The sequence below is a fragment of the Heterodontus francisci genome, chromosome 23 (genome assembly GCF_036365525.1).
Source record: "Heterodontus francisci isolate sHetFra1 chromosome 23, sHetFra1.hap1, whole genome shotgun sequence".
NCBI classification, from domain to species: domain Eukaryota; kingdom Metazoa; phylum Chordata; class Chondrichthyes; order Heterodontiformes; family Heterodontidae; genus Heterodontus; species Heterodontus francisci.
The window spans coordinates 30,379,486-30,395,810 of record NC_090393.1 but is presented as its reverse complement, the minus strand read 5'-3'; the positions used below and the strand labels follow the sequence as shown (position 1 = coordinate 30,395,810).

General features: G+C 42.5%; 1 protein-coding gene across 5 annotated transcripts in view; it reads left to right on the top strand.

Moving 5' to 3' along the window:
* The window catches only part of cux2b (cut-like homeobox 2b), a 305,195-nt gene that overhangs the window by 280,923 nt on the left and 7,947 nt on the right, over positions 1-16,325 (top strand). For all 5 annotated transcript variants that reach the window (XM_068054960.1, XM_068054959.1, XM_068054961.1 and 2 more), the window contains one exon: positions 5,500-5,773. In XM_068054960.1, the coding sequence (XP_067911061.1) occupies positions 5,500-5,773 (274 nt within the window). The remainder of the gene's footprint in view (positions 1-5,499; positions 5,774-16,325) is intronic.

Sequence of the window (16,325 nt, the reverse complement as noted above, 5' to 3'; positions counted from 1 at the left end):
GCACCCCACACACCAATTGTAATTTATAATAGATATGGATATTATTTCAGCGAAGCAGAATGTATATCTTTGTCTTATAGAAACATTGCACATCACTTGTCTGTGTCCATCACAACTCATGTTAAACTAGGCTCGCATTTCATACTCAGAAAAGTACAATAAATCAGAACTGAACAGTTAGAAAATATACCAATCAGCAAGTGGCAAGCAATCTTGAACTCTCACTAACTAAAAAAACTTAATACTGAAAACAATGTTTGAAACATTAAAAAGTTTTTCGAAATTTACTGGGAAATGATGAAGCTTGCTCATGCCGTAGCATTTTCAGTATTGGACATGTTTCCCAGCTGATGTTGTTTATCAGAGGCCTGTGTCTTTGCAAGAATCATGAGCCTTGAGTTCAGAGGTTTCTAGACCTATAACTATTAGTGAAGATACTGAAGCTGGCCTGCTACAGCTCCTACCATATACCTGTGTCTATGACATCGCCATGTGAGCCGCATGGAAGATGGCAGGATCCCCAAAGACACATTGTACAGCGAGCTCGCCACTGGTATCAGACCCACCGGCCGTCCATGTCTCCGTTATAAAGACGTCTGCAAACGCGACATGAAATCGTGTGACATTGATCACAAGTCGTGGGAGTCAGTTGCCAGCATTCGCCAGAGCTGGCGGGCAGCCATAAAGACAGGGCTAAATTGTGGCGAGTCGAAGAGACTTAGTAGTTGGCAGGAAAAAAGACAGAGGCGCAAGGGGAGAGCCAACTGTGCAACAGCCCCAACAAACAAATTTCTCTGCAGCACCTGTGGAAGAGCCTGTCACTCCAGAATTGGCCTTTATAGCCACTCCAGGCGCTGCTTCACAAACCACTGACCACCTCCAGGCGCGTATCCATTGTCTCTCGAGATAAGGAGGCCCAAAAGAAAGAAGAAAAGAAAGAATGACATCTAAAACTAATGTATGATTGATGTCAAGACTGGCTATTTATGCTACTTACAGAGCATGCAAAGCCTTGCTGTTTATAAGCCCTGTCACATCCAACAGAAAATTGCTAACAATGAGCCCCCCTGCCCCCGCTGAAAATTATTTTTAGGATATTGAAATCAACCAGAATTTCTTTTTTTAAGTTTAAGAATGTCAAACTCCCAATAAAGTAAGAACTTGACGTTTCCCATTTAATTTTCCTGAAAAAATAACTTGTTACTATATTCAAACAATTAATTATAGCATGTTACATGCATAACAAGTAAAACCTTAAACAATGCCAAATTTCAAAGTGGCATTTTCCTATATTGTCATGTATTCTAAACAGTTGCAGCAAGTGCCTTTCTTTGTTTATATTGAGAATCCAAAGAGCTGTTCATATAAGCAGGTCATAACTTGTAGTTCGGAGAGTATTCTGAACAAAAGTCCTGAAATTAAAATATTTTACCAAAGATTTTTGCACAACTGCTGGATATTTGGCAAAGAATGAAAGATGTGAATAAGAAAAGAGTCAACAAAAGTTTTATATATTATGTTTTTTAATTTAAATTCTAAATTCCTGATCTTAGGCAGATAGTAAAGAGCTGCTCTCCATATTTCATTAAGCCATTTTTTTCAAATAACTATGATACAATTATAGCAGGTGTATTGGTGTTAAATTGATTCGTCATCTATAAGTAATGGACAGTAAAGCCATCATAAGTTGTAGGAAGAAACATTAGTCCCAGACACCCTCCAGAGGAATCGTAGTGTTACTGATGATTGGGTTTTGTATGCAGGGATTTTTAAATGATTAATTCACTAAAAGAGTACAGCAGAGTCTGGCTGCCAGATCTAGAACACTGGCATCTGTGGTACCCACATGGATTTTATTACTTCTACAGGCAAAACTGGGCTACCTGTGACATCATATGAAGCTGTAGTTTCTGCCCGTATCTATTCTCACACACTATTAAACGAAAGCAGCCCCCAGCCTTCAGTAATTCAATCAATCACAACTCAATACTGTCAGCAGATTTTTGAATGAATGATATCAGTCTTTCAATGTCATTTTAGATGATGTTAAAAGGGCTTTTTTGCTGTGATACAAGGAAAAACAGGAAGTTTGTTACTATAATCGGTAAGTAAGGTTTTGAGCTGCTCCAGATAGCTGGTGGGCATAATACATTTTAAGAGGCATTGTTGTAATTGACTCCTATGATTATGACAAATGGTTAGTGCCATTTTTCTGATATAGGCTGATTCTTTTGATAAGTGTGGATGGTGCAAGTGATGGGGACTGTATTTATTCATTTATTTACCTTTAGTAGATAAAGAAAAAGATTGTATTTTCCTGGAAAGGGATCAAAAACACTAACTTCACTGCCTGTGGGGAGAAGCCTCTTACAAACTTCTTTACTGGAAAGGTACACTTCTCCCCCACCTCTATATCCCAACAAGCCCATCTCCCTTGCAAATGTGTCTGTGTGTGTGTGTGAAAATCTTTGCTTTGGTAACACTTTTGTGCCATCCCCCACTTCATTGAAATGAAGAGGTTATGCTGTAATGGTAACACCTACTCTTCCTTACCCCAGAGGAAGGTGTTATTTGTCTGATGAAAGGTCACAGACCTGAAACATTAACTCAGTTTCTCTCTCCACAGATGCTGCCAGATCTGCTGAGTATTTCCAGCACTTGCTGTTTTTATTTCAGATTTCCAGCATCGGCAGTATTTTACTCCTGTTTTAGTGTTATTTCTCTCAGCTATTTAGTGAAGTTTTTTCCCCACTGACCATTAACCCCTCCCCTCCCCTCCCCCACATCATCAGTACTGACCAAACGGAATCCTTACCTTTCTTCATGGCCTTGTCACTCTGTCTTCACTCTCACTCAGTGCCCTGTTCTCTTCCTCACGACATGATTTAAAACTGTTATTCCCCAACCCCATAGATCTTTGCATTGTGGTCTCCCATTCTGCCTGTTGCTACTTACCTACCTCCTCAGCCACTCCCAGGCTTCTTACTGTTTTTTTGTGTCCGAACTGCTAAAAGAGAAGAGAGACAGATCAGGAAGTTCAGAGAGATGTGGGAGCTCAAGGGGATGGGTGAGAGAGAGAAATCAGGCAAGTAGAACAGTTTTGGGGCAGATGGAGAGAAATTGGGTGAGAGTGTGAGGGAATGTGGAGGAGAGAGAGAGAAATGGGGTGAGATCAGGAGAGAACGAATGATAGTGAGAAAATAAAGGTTTGAGGAAAAATACCACAACCCCCTCCCCAATGCTTACATATTCCCAAACCATTAACCCACTGCACTTTTCCCACAACACTTACAGATCCTGGGACCCCTAGCCCCCCTTCATTCTCTGCCATCACTCACCTGTCCAACTGCCCACATTCTATCAAACTTTTCTACTCCTACCCTGAACGCCGTTGCCTTCCCTTTCCTTACACATGTGACATCAAGAAACAGCTGAATGCGTCAGTTACAGCAAAGGCCATGAACCCCGACAAAGTCCTAACTGTAGTGCTGGAGACTTGTGCTTCAGAACTAGCTGCACCTCTAGTCAAGCTGTTCCATTACAGCTATAACACTGGCATCTACCTGACAATGCGGAAAACTGCCCAGATATGACCTGCCCACAAAAAGGAGAAATCCAATCAGGCCAATTACCACCTCATCAGTCTGCTTTCAATCATCAGCAAAGTGATGAAAGGTGTCTTTGACCGTGCTATCAAGCTGCATTTATTCCGCAATAACCAGCTCACCGATGTTTAGTTTGGGTTTGTCCAGGACCACGCGACCCCTGACCTTATTACAGCCTTGGTCCAAGCATGGACAAAAGAGCTGAATTCCAAATGTTAGATGAGAGTACTGCCCTTGACATCAAGGCAGCATTTGACCGAGTATGACATCAAGGAACCCTATCAAAACTGAAGTCAATGGGAATTGGCAGGGGGGAGCTCTCCACTGGTTGGAGTCATACTTAGCACCAAGGAAGATGTTTGTGGTTGTTGGAATTCAATCATCTCAGCCCTAGGACATTGCTGCGGGAGTTCCTCAGGGCAGTGTCTTAGGCCCAACCATCTTCAGCTGCTTCATCAATAACCTTCGTTCCATCGTAAGGTCCGAAGCAGGGATGTTCACTGATAATTGCAGTGTTCAATCCCCAGATAATGAAGGAGTCCATGCCTTTTTATGCTGCAAGACCTGAACAACATTCAAGCTTGGGCTGATTAATGGCAAGTAACACTTGCATCACACAACTGCCAGGCAATGACCATCTCCAACAAGAGAGTCTAACTAACCACCTCCCTTGACATTCAATGGCAATACTATCCTGAATTCCTCACCATCAATATCCTGGTGGTTACCATCGACCAGAAACTTAACTGGATGAGCCACATAATTAATATGGCTACAAGAGCAAGGCAGAGGCTGAGTATTCTGGAGCGAGTAACTCACCTCCTGACTCCCCAGATCCTGTCCACCATCTACAAGGCACAAGTCTGGAGTGTGATGGAATACTCTCCACTTGCCTGGATGGGTGCAGCTCCAACAACACTCAAGAAGCTCGACACCATCCAGAACAAAGCAGCCACGTGATCGGCACCCCATCCACCACCTTCAACATACACTGCTTCCACCACTGGCACATAGTGGCAGTAGTGTGTACCAACGACAAAATGCACTGCAGCAATGCGCCAAGGCTCCTTCGACAGCACCTTCCAAACCTGCGACCTCTACCACCTAGAAGAACAAGGGCAGCAGGTACATGGGAACACCACCTGCAAGTTCCCCTTGAAGTCACACACCATCCTGACTTGGAACTATATCACTGTTCTTTCACTGTTGCTGGGTCAAAATCCTGGAACACTCTACCAAACTGTGAGTGTATCAACACAACGCAGACTGCAGCAGTTCAAGAAGGCGGCTCACCACCACCACCTTCTCGAGGGCAATTACTGATGGAAAATAAATGCTGGCCCAGCCAGCGAATCTCACATCCCATGAACGAACACAAAATAAAACACCATTCCCTCTTAGTACCTTCTGCCCCAAGCACCCATTCAACATCCCCATACCTCCCACCTTTTCCAGCTGAACCACAAAATACTGGTATAAAGTCCCAGAATAGTGTTCAATAAAAATACAATTTCACATATTTCATCCATGCAAATCAGTGGCTGTGCCATTAAAATATCCTTGTCCTGGCCTAGCGCCTCCTTATTGTAAAGCAGCATGACCTAGAATGATTGCTGCATCAAAAAGGGCAGGCCCGAGGAACACCCAATATTGGCCGAGATGTGAGCGCTTCCTGGGTGTCCACATGCAGATTGCTGGCAGGGGGACAGTCAGGGACTAACCAGCATTTGGGGAAGGCAATTGGGAAGGTGAGAGAGGTGATTGGGAAGGGGGCAATCGGGAAGGGGTAACGATCGGGAGGGACAAGGAAATGAATACTCGAGAGGGAGTTGAACAATAATTGGACTTAAACAATAATTGCACTAACTGTTATTTCTTGTTTACTTTTCCCCAGCATATCTGAAGCGCAGATATGGATTAATAAATGGTGGATCTGATAGTGATTCTCCCAGCACCCAGTCAGAATCAGCCAGTCCTGGCATTCAACACCAAGTATTCCACCATTACCAGGTTAAAAAAGCCAGGGTGGTGCTTGCTCCCGAGGAGAAAGAGGCTCTAAAGAAAGCCTATCAATTAGAGCCATACCCTTCCCAGCAGACCATCGAGGCCCTGGCCTCTCAACTGAACCGTAAGACAAACACAGTCATCAATTGGTTCCATAACTACAGGTTAGTGCAGCGACATTAATGGACATTTTTTATATCATCCATTTTTATATCTTTGAAAAAAATTGCAAAGGGAGGCAAAATTTCGGATTTTGACATTTGGTTAAATTATGAATAAGCTTCGGATTTTATTTTATCAGCTGAAAGGTTTAATTTTGTCTTTAAGTTTGTTAAAAGCAAACTTTTCAATGTTATAACTTTTTGAAAGCAGATGCAATTCATGGCTTGAAATTAATAGAAGCATAAAGTTTGGCAATGCAGTGTTGTGCCTATTGTTTGTAACTAAATACTGATAGTATTTTATGTTACTTTAATCACATTCACTCCATTTGGGATCATGGGCATATTTTTAATTGTAATTTTGTTTTGTTAATTTCGATGGCTGTTTTCAGGGAAATGTTAGATGTTTATCATTGTTTTCAGCTCACTGACCTTTAGCTATGTTATAGTCAGGCTCCACTATCCCTATCTGAATATCTCATTAAAGGAAAGGGAGGTTATTGGAAGCAGAGCTGTATCTGATGCTCGGATTGAGGATAAATATATTTGGATTAAAGGGGACAAAGTGTTGGAGTGTGGAAGACAGTGAAAGTATCTTCTATCTGAGAGAAATTCTTAAATTTCCAGTCCTAAGACTGCCTTGTGCACTCTTGCTGTTTCAGGTATCCCAGCCAGTACCTGTGCAGATACCATCTCCAGTGGGTCTTTGGTTAGCTGTCATGACAATGAGTGGAGATTGTAATTTTTTCTGTTCCAGGATCTTAGTTTACAAAAATGGCTAGTCTCTTTTTAAATTTAAAAATTAAAATTGGTTCCCAATTGGATAATGATTTGGCACTAAACCATGCTAGCCAGAAGATCCCAAGTTCAGTTATTGGTCGTTGCTGAGTCTGCTGATCTCAGGTAGAACAGTAGTTGGGGACTTTAGCCTGCTTGGGGTCGCAAGGCAAAAGAAAATCAAAGTTTCCACTGTGGATTTCTGTCCTGCTGGAAAATGTATGTATGTGGCCATCAAGTGAGAATGCGGATAGGCTTAGCTGTGGTGCTCGCCGTAGTCAGATAGCCTGCTGTCACCCGCTGTCTGCATGTGTTCATAAAGAATATGCTATCCACTTGGATGACATTCTGGAAGGTTTGTTGCTGTTTGTGAAACATGAATTGGTGCCTTGAGAGGAGGAGAAAGCTGGCAAAATTTGTAGGAGGAAAAGTCACTTAGAAGGTGAAGCCATTTTTGAAACTTGGTTGCAAATTGTTAAGACCTCAGTGAGACCGTTAACATTAAAAATAAGAGATATGAACGCCCAGACCAATTTACAGAATTACACGACAAGATTTCACATTTTAAGACTTTTATTGTTCCAGTTAAACTAAAAGAAACCCCTGTTAAATAAATAGTACTTTGTGACTAGCTGATACCCCAAATTACAAAGAAAGATATTTTCTTTACTTATTAAAATACTTTAACGTACACATGTGGTGTGAGGTTTACACAGTCCCCTTTGATGGCAAAATCTTTGCAGTTAAAAGTCCCAGTCTCCTCCTAGTTGCAATGGGTTGGATCTCTCAAACCTTTCTCAAAGTCAATGTCCTCTTCGTTCATTTTTCCGAGCACCTTCGACCTGGACATCCATGAATAAGGCAATCCCTTGGTGATCTTGTTGGTCTTTCCCTTCTCCGCAAACTTCAACTTTCAAAAAAACCGGTTCAAGTCTTCACAGCCTTTCACTGTTTCAGTATTCTCTGAGAGCCAATGTTCCCCTTCTCTCTCTTGAGGCTACCACTGTTGGTTGTCTTCTTTTCTTACAGCCTGCTCTGAGGCTGTCACACTGGTTTCCTTTTTTGCAACCTGTCTGCCTTCAGAAAATCTGTTAAATTTATCTGCTATCAAAAGTCAATAGATCATTGTCCTTTTCCAATATGCAAAGTCCACATGTCTGGTTGCAGCAGAACCACCTGGGCCTTCCATTGTTTCCAGGTGTTAGCAGCTGCCATGCATATTTGCATCCTCAGAATCACTGAATCCTTGGGCTGACTTTTATGCTGTCCCGGTGAGTCGGATGGTGGCATGGGGGGATGGGAAAATGGTGTAAAATTGAGCGGGAGGCTCCGGGAGGCCTACCCTCCCCGCTCCCACCTCCAGTCGACCTTATGGCAGTCGGGCGGGGGGTGGCAAGTGGCCCACCCGCCCGAGGCCAATCAAGGCCTTGAAGTGGCCACTTAAGGGCCCTCGTCCACTTCCACGGGTATTTTACCTGTGGCAAGCGGGTGTGCTGGGGGTGTGGAAGGCCGCCCAGCAAAAGCTGCCAGCCTTTCCGCACCCGGGGGGCGGGGTGCCATGGCAGTCAGGCACAGGGTGCCCGATTGAGGGTCACACCTGCCTCCCAACCCACCCCCGGGACCCAAGATGCCCCCCCCAAACGACCACTCCAGCCTCACCAGGGAAGGACCGATCTCCCTGGTGAGGCAAGCCCAACTTACCTTCATTCCTGGATCCCTGTCATCGGCTGGGCTGCAGTCCCAGCAGTGGCCACCGCTCCCGGTGGCAGCTCACTGAGGCGGGACCTCCTCCCTCAAGTGGGTGGAAGTCCCGTCTCAGGACAGATAAAGCCCGGGGACCTATAAAATACGGGACGGATCCCCGGGCAGGATGGAAGCGGGTTCACCACTGACTTCTACGTCGGTGGCAAATTCCCGTCCCGCCTAAGGTAAAATGCAGCCCCTTGTTTCCAATCCAAAAGTCTGGGAGGGTGAAACCCATTGTTCTTCGGGTGTTATACCTCTGCAGTCTCTGTTTTTCAAAGAAAAGTCTTTGATCTGTGTTCTTTGTGGTCCTGGCAACCACGATTTTTGTCTTGTCTTTAAACAGAGTGGAAGAGCTCACCTAACTTCTGACTCCATCTTAAACTTTTAAAAAATCACAGCTTTTAAAACATAATCATGTGACAAAGTCCATCATTCATAAAACACAATTAAAATTACTACATGTGAATATTTTGAATCCTTAACTACATTTTTGTAATAATTATTATTACCTCTTTGGAAATGACATTACTTATGGTCTTAGTTTCTGTTGCAAGATTGAGTGTGTTGCACGTTTTGGTCATTGACCAGTCCAATATGGAATCCGAATATGCAGTCCCTTGAGCTGAGCTGAGTTTAAAGCCTGGTGTAGTATTGGTATCCAATCAGACTCGCAAGATCCTAGTGCTGTTTTTTAAACATGGCCCCTGTATGTGTACATACATAAATACTTCTGTGCCATATATGACTATTTATTTGGCTGTTGGGCAAGCTTTCGCAATGTGTAGTTTACCTGCTTGTAGTGATAGTCTAGGTTAATTTCGAATTATGTATCAAGTATTCCCAAAAGGAAAATGAGGATGGAGAAATGCAGCTGTGAAGTGAATTGCTAATCTCCTCGAGTAAGATGGGGTGGGTGGCAGTGACCTTGTACAATGTAAGAAAAGAGATGTAGAAGAACAAACAACAGATTTTCTTGAATGTACTGCCTTACCACAACAATGTACATCGACGAATGAGCGCTATTACTCCTGAAGATAAATAGGCTTTTTAAAATTGAGAAACTGGGGTAAAGGCCCAAGAACCACAGTGCAAGATATAATTTGCACTGAAAATGTTGGGAAGACTATGAAAACATTATTGGCCTGGATTTTGTGTTCAACGGGGAAGGAATGGTGTTTACTGTTTGCCTCAATGACAGCTGCCCACAAAGTTTTCACCAGCTTCAGAGCATGAACTTGTTCTTATCTGATGTCTGTTCCAACACGGCACCCTCTACAAGGCATTTGTAGCATCTCTGATCAGGGAAAGAAACAGTGAGGCTCTTCAGCCAATCAGATTGAAAAATCCTCACTGAAACATGCAGAGTCTAAACCACGAAGAATAAACCAGGAAATACAAATTACATGTAAATCATGTACAGAAATCCAAATAAAAATTGGGAAATACAGGTGAAATTCGGGGAGTGGGAGAAAAAAAGAGAATGACAGAGTAAACCAAAAGTTTTTTTAAATTATAACACTAATTTGTTTCTGAGGGAAAGGGACTCCACACTTGTAAAGTCATTTTTCAGGGCTAGAGAGGTTGCTCACTGACAATTATCACTTATACCATTGTTAAAAGCTCACTTACTCCTGAATGCACAAGTTCTAACTTTTGCAACCGTGAGGGGAACTAGTGGTCAAGTTCACACCATTGTAGTTATTTCAGAGCTGAGTCTATCGCAAGGTCTGTTAAAGCACACCCTATGGAGAAGAAGGGCATCTCTGGCAGCAACTTCCAGATTTTTGTGTTTAACTGTGCATGTGCGGATGCCAGAAGTTACTATCTGATTTGTTCCGTTATCACAGTGAGCTATGTTAGCCTCACCATTATTCTTATTCCAAAATCTGGCTGTTGTGTACCTCGTCAGTAGCAGTAAATTTGCCAAAATGAGCTCCATCATATTTGAAAAGAACTTTTAACTAGAGTGAATTTTCAAGTTTTCGGCAGTGTTGGGAAGTCTGACCAGGCCGCTCCTCACATTCAGAATATGTAGGCACGGAGTGTTCGTTACAAGTAATGGACAGGAAATTGCGAGCAGTGTTTTCATGGTGTCCACAAATGCACAACCGGCAGAGAAGAATCCTTGCTACTACTGTGAACTTTGGAAGATTGTTCTCATTAATGCTAATGCATCTCACAAGATGTCCCATCCTGGAGGACTCCAATATTCCTGTATGATGCAAGATAAGTAACTTGTAATACTGCACAACAGGCAGAAATGTTATTGTTGCCTTTGAAGCTTGCATCATATTCTGATGATCTTCAGGTGGCTACGACCGAGGAGGAAGGAGTGCACTGTCTTTCTCTAGCTTCACATCTCCACGGGTCACAACATATATTTAAAATGTTTATCCAGTTACTGATACGGAAAATTATAGACTCTTTTTATTTCAGAATAAAATTCACCAACCAGGTTTCTTTAATAAACAACAAAATTCTTAATTTATTATAAAACAAGACTTATTCAGTAAAGGTGCAAAGCATTAACACACAGATTGAAAATTGAAAGTTCCCTTCTGAAATTAGCCCAACACACTGGTTAAAGAAAAAAATCAAGAGGTTTTCTCTGCACAGAACTCTTCACAAAAAAAAGACGAAAAAAATAGGTTGCGGACATGTACTTCAAAATGCTTAAGAGCTTGTAGGAAGCTCAGGATTTCTTTTTCCACTGTTGAGTATCTCTTTTGGTGTCAATTTAGCTTTTTGGAAAAGTATCCCACTGGCCTTTCTATGCCCGATTCATCATCTTGTGAAGGGCTTAGTGAAATTTGGGGCAGCCAACACTGGTTCATTGATCAAAATGGATTTCAATCTCTCAAAAGATGCTTGGCAATCTTCTGACCACACTACCTTGGCTTTCTTTGTCTGTAGCAAATCCGTCAGTGCTATAGTGCTAAAATTTGGTAAAAACTTGCAGTAGAAACCTCCCCAAATCCCCAAAAACCTCATGACTTCTCATTTAGTCTTGGGGGCAGGGAACTCCGTCAGTGCTTGTACTTTTGCTGTTCTTGGCAACACTTGTCCTTGCCCTACTATATGTCACAGGTAGGTTAGCCACACTTTTGCAGAATCACTTTTGGCAAGGTTTATCACTAAATCAGCCGACTGTAATTTTCGAAACAGAGCTTTTAGTTGTTCCAAGTGATCGTTCCAAGTGTCACTGTAGACCAGCACATCATCAAGGTAAACTACACAGTTACCACTTGGTTCATTAGTCTCTGGAAAGTTGTTGGGGCAATCGCAAACAAATGGCATCACTTGGCATTGGAAAAGACCATCTGGTGTGACAAAGGCCGATATTCCTTTAGCTCAGGGTGTTAAAGGAACTTGCCAGTATCCCTTTAACAAATCTATTTTGGTAAGAAACATGGCACTGCCAACTCCGTCCATACAGTTTTCCAAGTGAGGAATTGGGTAGGAGTCTGCCTTTGTTACTGCATTAACCTTTCTGTAGTCAATGCAAACGTTGAACTGTCAGGCTTAGGCACTAATACAACTGGGGAACTCCAGCTTCTTTGACTGGGTTCAGTTAGGCGGTTTTCCAACATGTATTGGATTTCTGCTTTCACCTAGGCTTGTTTCTCTGGACTTACGCGATAAAGATGCTGTTTTACAGGAGAGGATTCTCCTACATCCACATCATGTATGGCTAAGATTGTACATCCTGCTTTGTCCCTACAGACTCCTTTAAATGCTGTGAGTAGCCTTGTTAGGTCTCATTGTTCTGCATCTAAATACAAAAGCATAGTGTCTAATCTCCCTAACAATTCAGTATTAGCTAACCGGATAGTAGGAGGTTCAATTTGAGAATTGCCTAGACCTCCATCTGTCTCATCCTCACTATCCCTTTCATCCTTCACTGTCCCTAAGACCTGACGCACCTGTTCTTTCTTATCCTCCTCCCAGCGGTGATATTGTCTCAACATATTGATGTGACACAGCCAATTCTTTTTCCGGTGATCTGGGGTGTCAATCAAATAATTTACTTTACCAGTCCTTTTGACTGTTCTATTTGATCCACTGAACCATGCTTTCAGTGGTAAAGGCAGTAATACTAACACCTAATCCCCTGTTTGAAATGTTCAAGTCTTGGCATGCTTGTCTGCCAATTTCTTCGTGGGAAGCTTTCAGCTGTTCCTGAGCTACTTTGCAGGCTCACGTGAGCCACTCCTGGAAAAAAATCGAACACGGAAGATTTGTCCCTCTGTTCTCAAAACTTTTCTTTGATTAGTTTTAGAGGACCTCTTACCTCATGTCCATAAACTAATTCAAAAAGACTAAAACCAGTAGACTCATTAGGTGAATCCCTAGTCGCAAACAAAAGAAATTCCAGTCCTTTACCCCAATCATGGGGATATTCGTGACAGTCTGCCGTGATCAGCGTTTTGAGGGTCTGATGGTACCGTCCTAAAGCCCCTTGTGTCTGTGGGTGGTATGCTGAGGACTTTAACTGTGTTATACCCAGATTACTCATAACTGCCTGGAAAATTTTAGACATAAAATTGGAACCTTGATCTGACTGAATCTCAATTGGTAATCCATATCGAGTGAAGAATTGGGCTAACTTTTCTATCACTACCTTAGCAGAAATTGTTAGCAAGGGAATGGCCTCTGGGAACCGAGTAGCCATATTCATAATAGCGAGTATATATTGATGTTCCATTTTTTCTTTCGATAAAGGTCCCACACAGTCCATCAACTTCCTACTAAATGTTCCCCAAAAACTGGTGTGAGAATTAGAGGTGTCAGTTTTACAGCAGGTTGTGGTTTTCCCACAATCTGGCACATGTGGCACATTTTACAAGACTGCACCACATCCTGGTAAAGACCTGGCCAGTAAAAATGTTGATTTATACGTGATTGGGTCTTCCAGATCCCCACATGTCCTGTCATAGGAATTTCATGGGCTATCCTTAATATTTCCCAGTGATACCTGGGTGGTACCACTATCTGGTGAACTACCGTCCATTCTTTGTCCACATGTCTGTGAAGAGATCTTCACTTCATCAGAATCCCATTTTTAATATAGTAGCCTTCCGGAACTCCCTTTGCTTCAGCTTCAGATAGAGCCAATTGTGCCACTTTACTTAACTCTGGATCGGCTTGCGGAGCCTTGATCAGAAAAGACTTATTGAACATCTTCGGATTATCCAAATCCCCAAAGAAAGGTTCAGATATTCGGCTATCTGTTGTGTCAATTTGACCTCTGACAACGGAACGTATTTAGCCATTGCTCGGGTTATTACATGAAGGAAAAATTCCTGGAATCTTTACCTGCAACTGCTGTGTCTCTTTGACTTCACTTGGTCTTTCTGTGACTACTGGAGAAGCTACTACCTTCGCTCCAGCCAAATCATTCCCCAGGAGTAGGTCAACTCCGTCTACTGGCAAACTATGAACCACTCCTGCAGTTACCTTTCCAGACATTAAGTCACACTCCAGGTGCACCCGATACAAAGGTATCCGCCAATACCATTCACTAAAACCATGACATTCAGTGCGCTCTCTGGTGGAAAAGTTATGCCTTTCCCCGGCAAAAGAGTTTGGGTGGCTCCTGTATCCCTAAGTGTAACTATAGGTTTACCTGCCTCACTTGAGGGTTAAGGAATTACGTTTTCTTTTGACAAGAATTCCCTATAACTCTCAGGTATCTTGTTCACTTCCCCCTCACTCACAGCAGTTTTTGTACTTGGCCTTACAGCTGCAGTCAGGGCTACAGCCTGATCTGTCATACTCTCAGTCAGGGCCCCTTTCTCTGCATTGGCCTGTGTACCCCAATAATCCCATGGATTTACCCTGAAATTTCAAGCATTGTGCACAAAGGTGTCCCACCTTGTGGCAATGGAAACTTAGCCTTTCGGACCTCACTTCCACCCTCAGCATCTTCCTTTCTGGCTTGAGGAGGAGATCCCGGGGCATTCCTAGCTATCCCTTCTCCAGCTATTTGCCTTCCTTTCACCCTCCTATCTTGTATCCTTCATGGGTTTGTGGGGGTGACAGACAAAAGGCTTGCAAACAAACTTGTAATCATCAGCGATCTCAGCTGCCTGTCTGGCTGTTAAAACCTTCTGGTTCTCTACATGGATTCTTACTAACGGATGGAGTGAATTTTTAATTCTTCCAGGAGAATTATTTCCCTAAAGGCTTCATACATGGCCTCTACCTTTAGTGCCGCATCCAATGATAAAAATTAATTTGCTTTACCCTCTCAAATTCCAAATAAGTCTAGAATTAGAATATTACAGCGCAGTACAGGCCCTTCGGCCCTCGATGTTGCGCCGACCTGTGAAACCATCTGACCTACACTATTCCATTTTCATCCATATGTCTATCCAATGACCACTTAAATGCCCTTAAAGTTGGCGAGTCTACTACTGTTGCAGGCAGGGCGTTCCACGCCCCTACTACTCTCTGAGTAAAGAAACTACCTCTAACATCTGTCCTATATCTATCACCCCTCAACTTAAAGCTATGTCCCCTCGTGTTTGCCATCACCATCCGAGGAAAAAGACTCTCATTATCCACCCTATCTAACCCTCTGATTATCTTATATGTCTCTATTAAGTCACCTCTCCTCCTCCTTCTCTCCAACGAAAACAACCTCAAGTCCCTCAGCCTTTCCTCGTAAGACCTTCCCTCCATACCAGGCAACATCCTAGTAAATCTCCTCTGCACCCAGGCTGTTTCTGAAGCTTCTAAAATTTCTGCCTGTAAGCTTCAGGGACTAACTCATAAGCAGCGAGAATAGCCTTTTTTGCCATCTCATAATCTGCAGAAGCCTCTTCAGAAAGCATTCAACCTGCTTTGCATGAGGAGTGTCCAGCTTTCCTTCGGCCACTTCATCTGTCTAGCTATCTTTTCAAAAGAAGCAAAAAATGCCTCTACGCCCTTTCCTCAAACTTTGCACAAATTTAAACATCTCTCCACTGGGTCCTGGGCTGGAGTCAGGACTTTCCTGACCAGAATTTTCACTGGAATCAAGGCCACCCTTTTGTTTGTTCCATCTTTGTTTTAATTCGAATTCTCTTTCTCACTCCCTTTCTCTGTCCTGCCTCTCTTCTCTTTCCTTTTGAAATTCTAGTTCAAGTTTTCTCATTTCCTTTTCCTGTTCAAGCTGCTTCATCTGCAACTGAATTCTAGCTAATTCAACTGAACAACCATCTGAATTGCCTTTTCCTCCTTCCAATTTCAAATGTTGTGCTAATACCTCAATTTATGTCTGCTTTCTTAGCTCCTGGTTTTAACACTAACTCCAACTTTTCTGCCAATTCTTTTAGCTTTGCCTTGGTTAAGCTTTTCATATCACTCTGGAATAAATCCTCCCTCTCCAGAAAGGTTGTAGCTACTGGCGATGCCATTCCGGTAGTGTAAACTTTACTCCAATGCACAAGAAACCTGGTGTTTACCTTTTCCCTTTTCATTTATTATTACCCCGCTTATAATTGCACATCGTCAGCTTTGGGTTATCTCACACAGAGCCCCCAATTATATATTACGACCAAGGCTGGAGGAGTGGACTTTCTTTCTCTAGTTTTGCTTCTCCACGGGTCACAACATATATTTAAATGTTTACCCAGTTACCAATGCGGCAAATTATATACTGTATTTTTATTACAGAATAAAATTCCCCAACCAGGTTTCTTTAATAAACAACAAAATTCTTAATTTATTATAAAACAAGACTTATTCAGTAAAGATGCAAAGCGTTAACACACAGATTGAAATTTGAAAGTTTCCTTCTGAAATTAGCCCAACACACACCCTGGTTAAAGAGAAAATAGAGGTTTTCTCTGCAGAGATCTCTTCACAAAAAAAGACAAAAAAATACTTTGGACAAATATTTGTAATTCTTGAAGGAAAAGGACAAGACATGGAATTCTTCTATTAACAGTCTCTCTGGACTAATGCTTTGTCTTTCACTTTGCATTAACACACTGTTTGCCTTTGTCCCAAGACAGCTTTGTTATTTAATCTCTCCTACCCTCAGCCC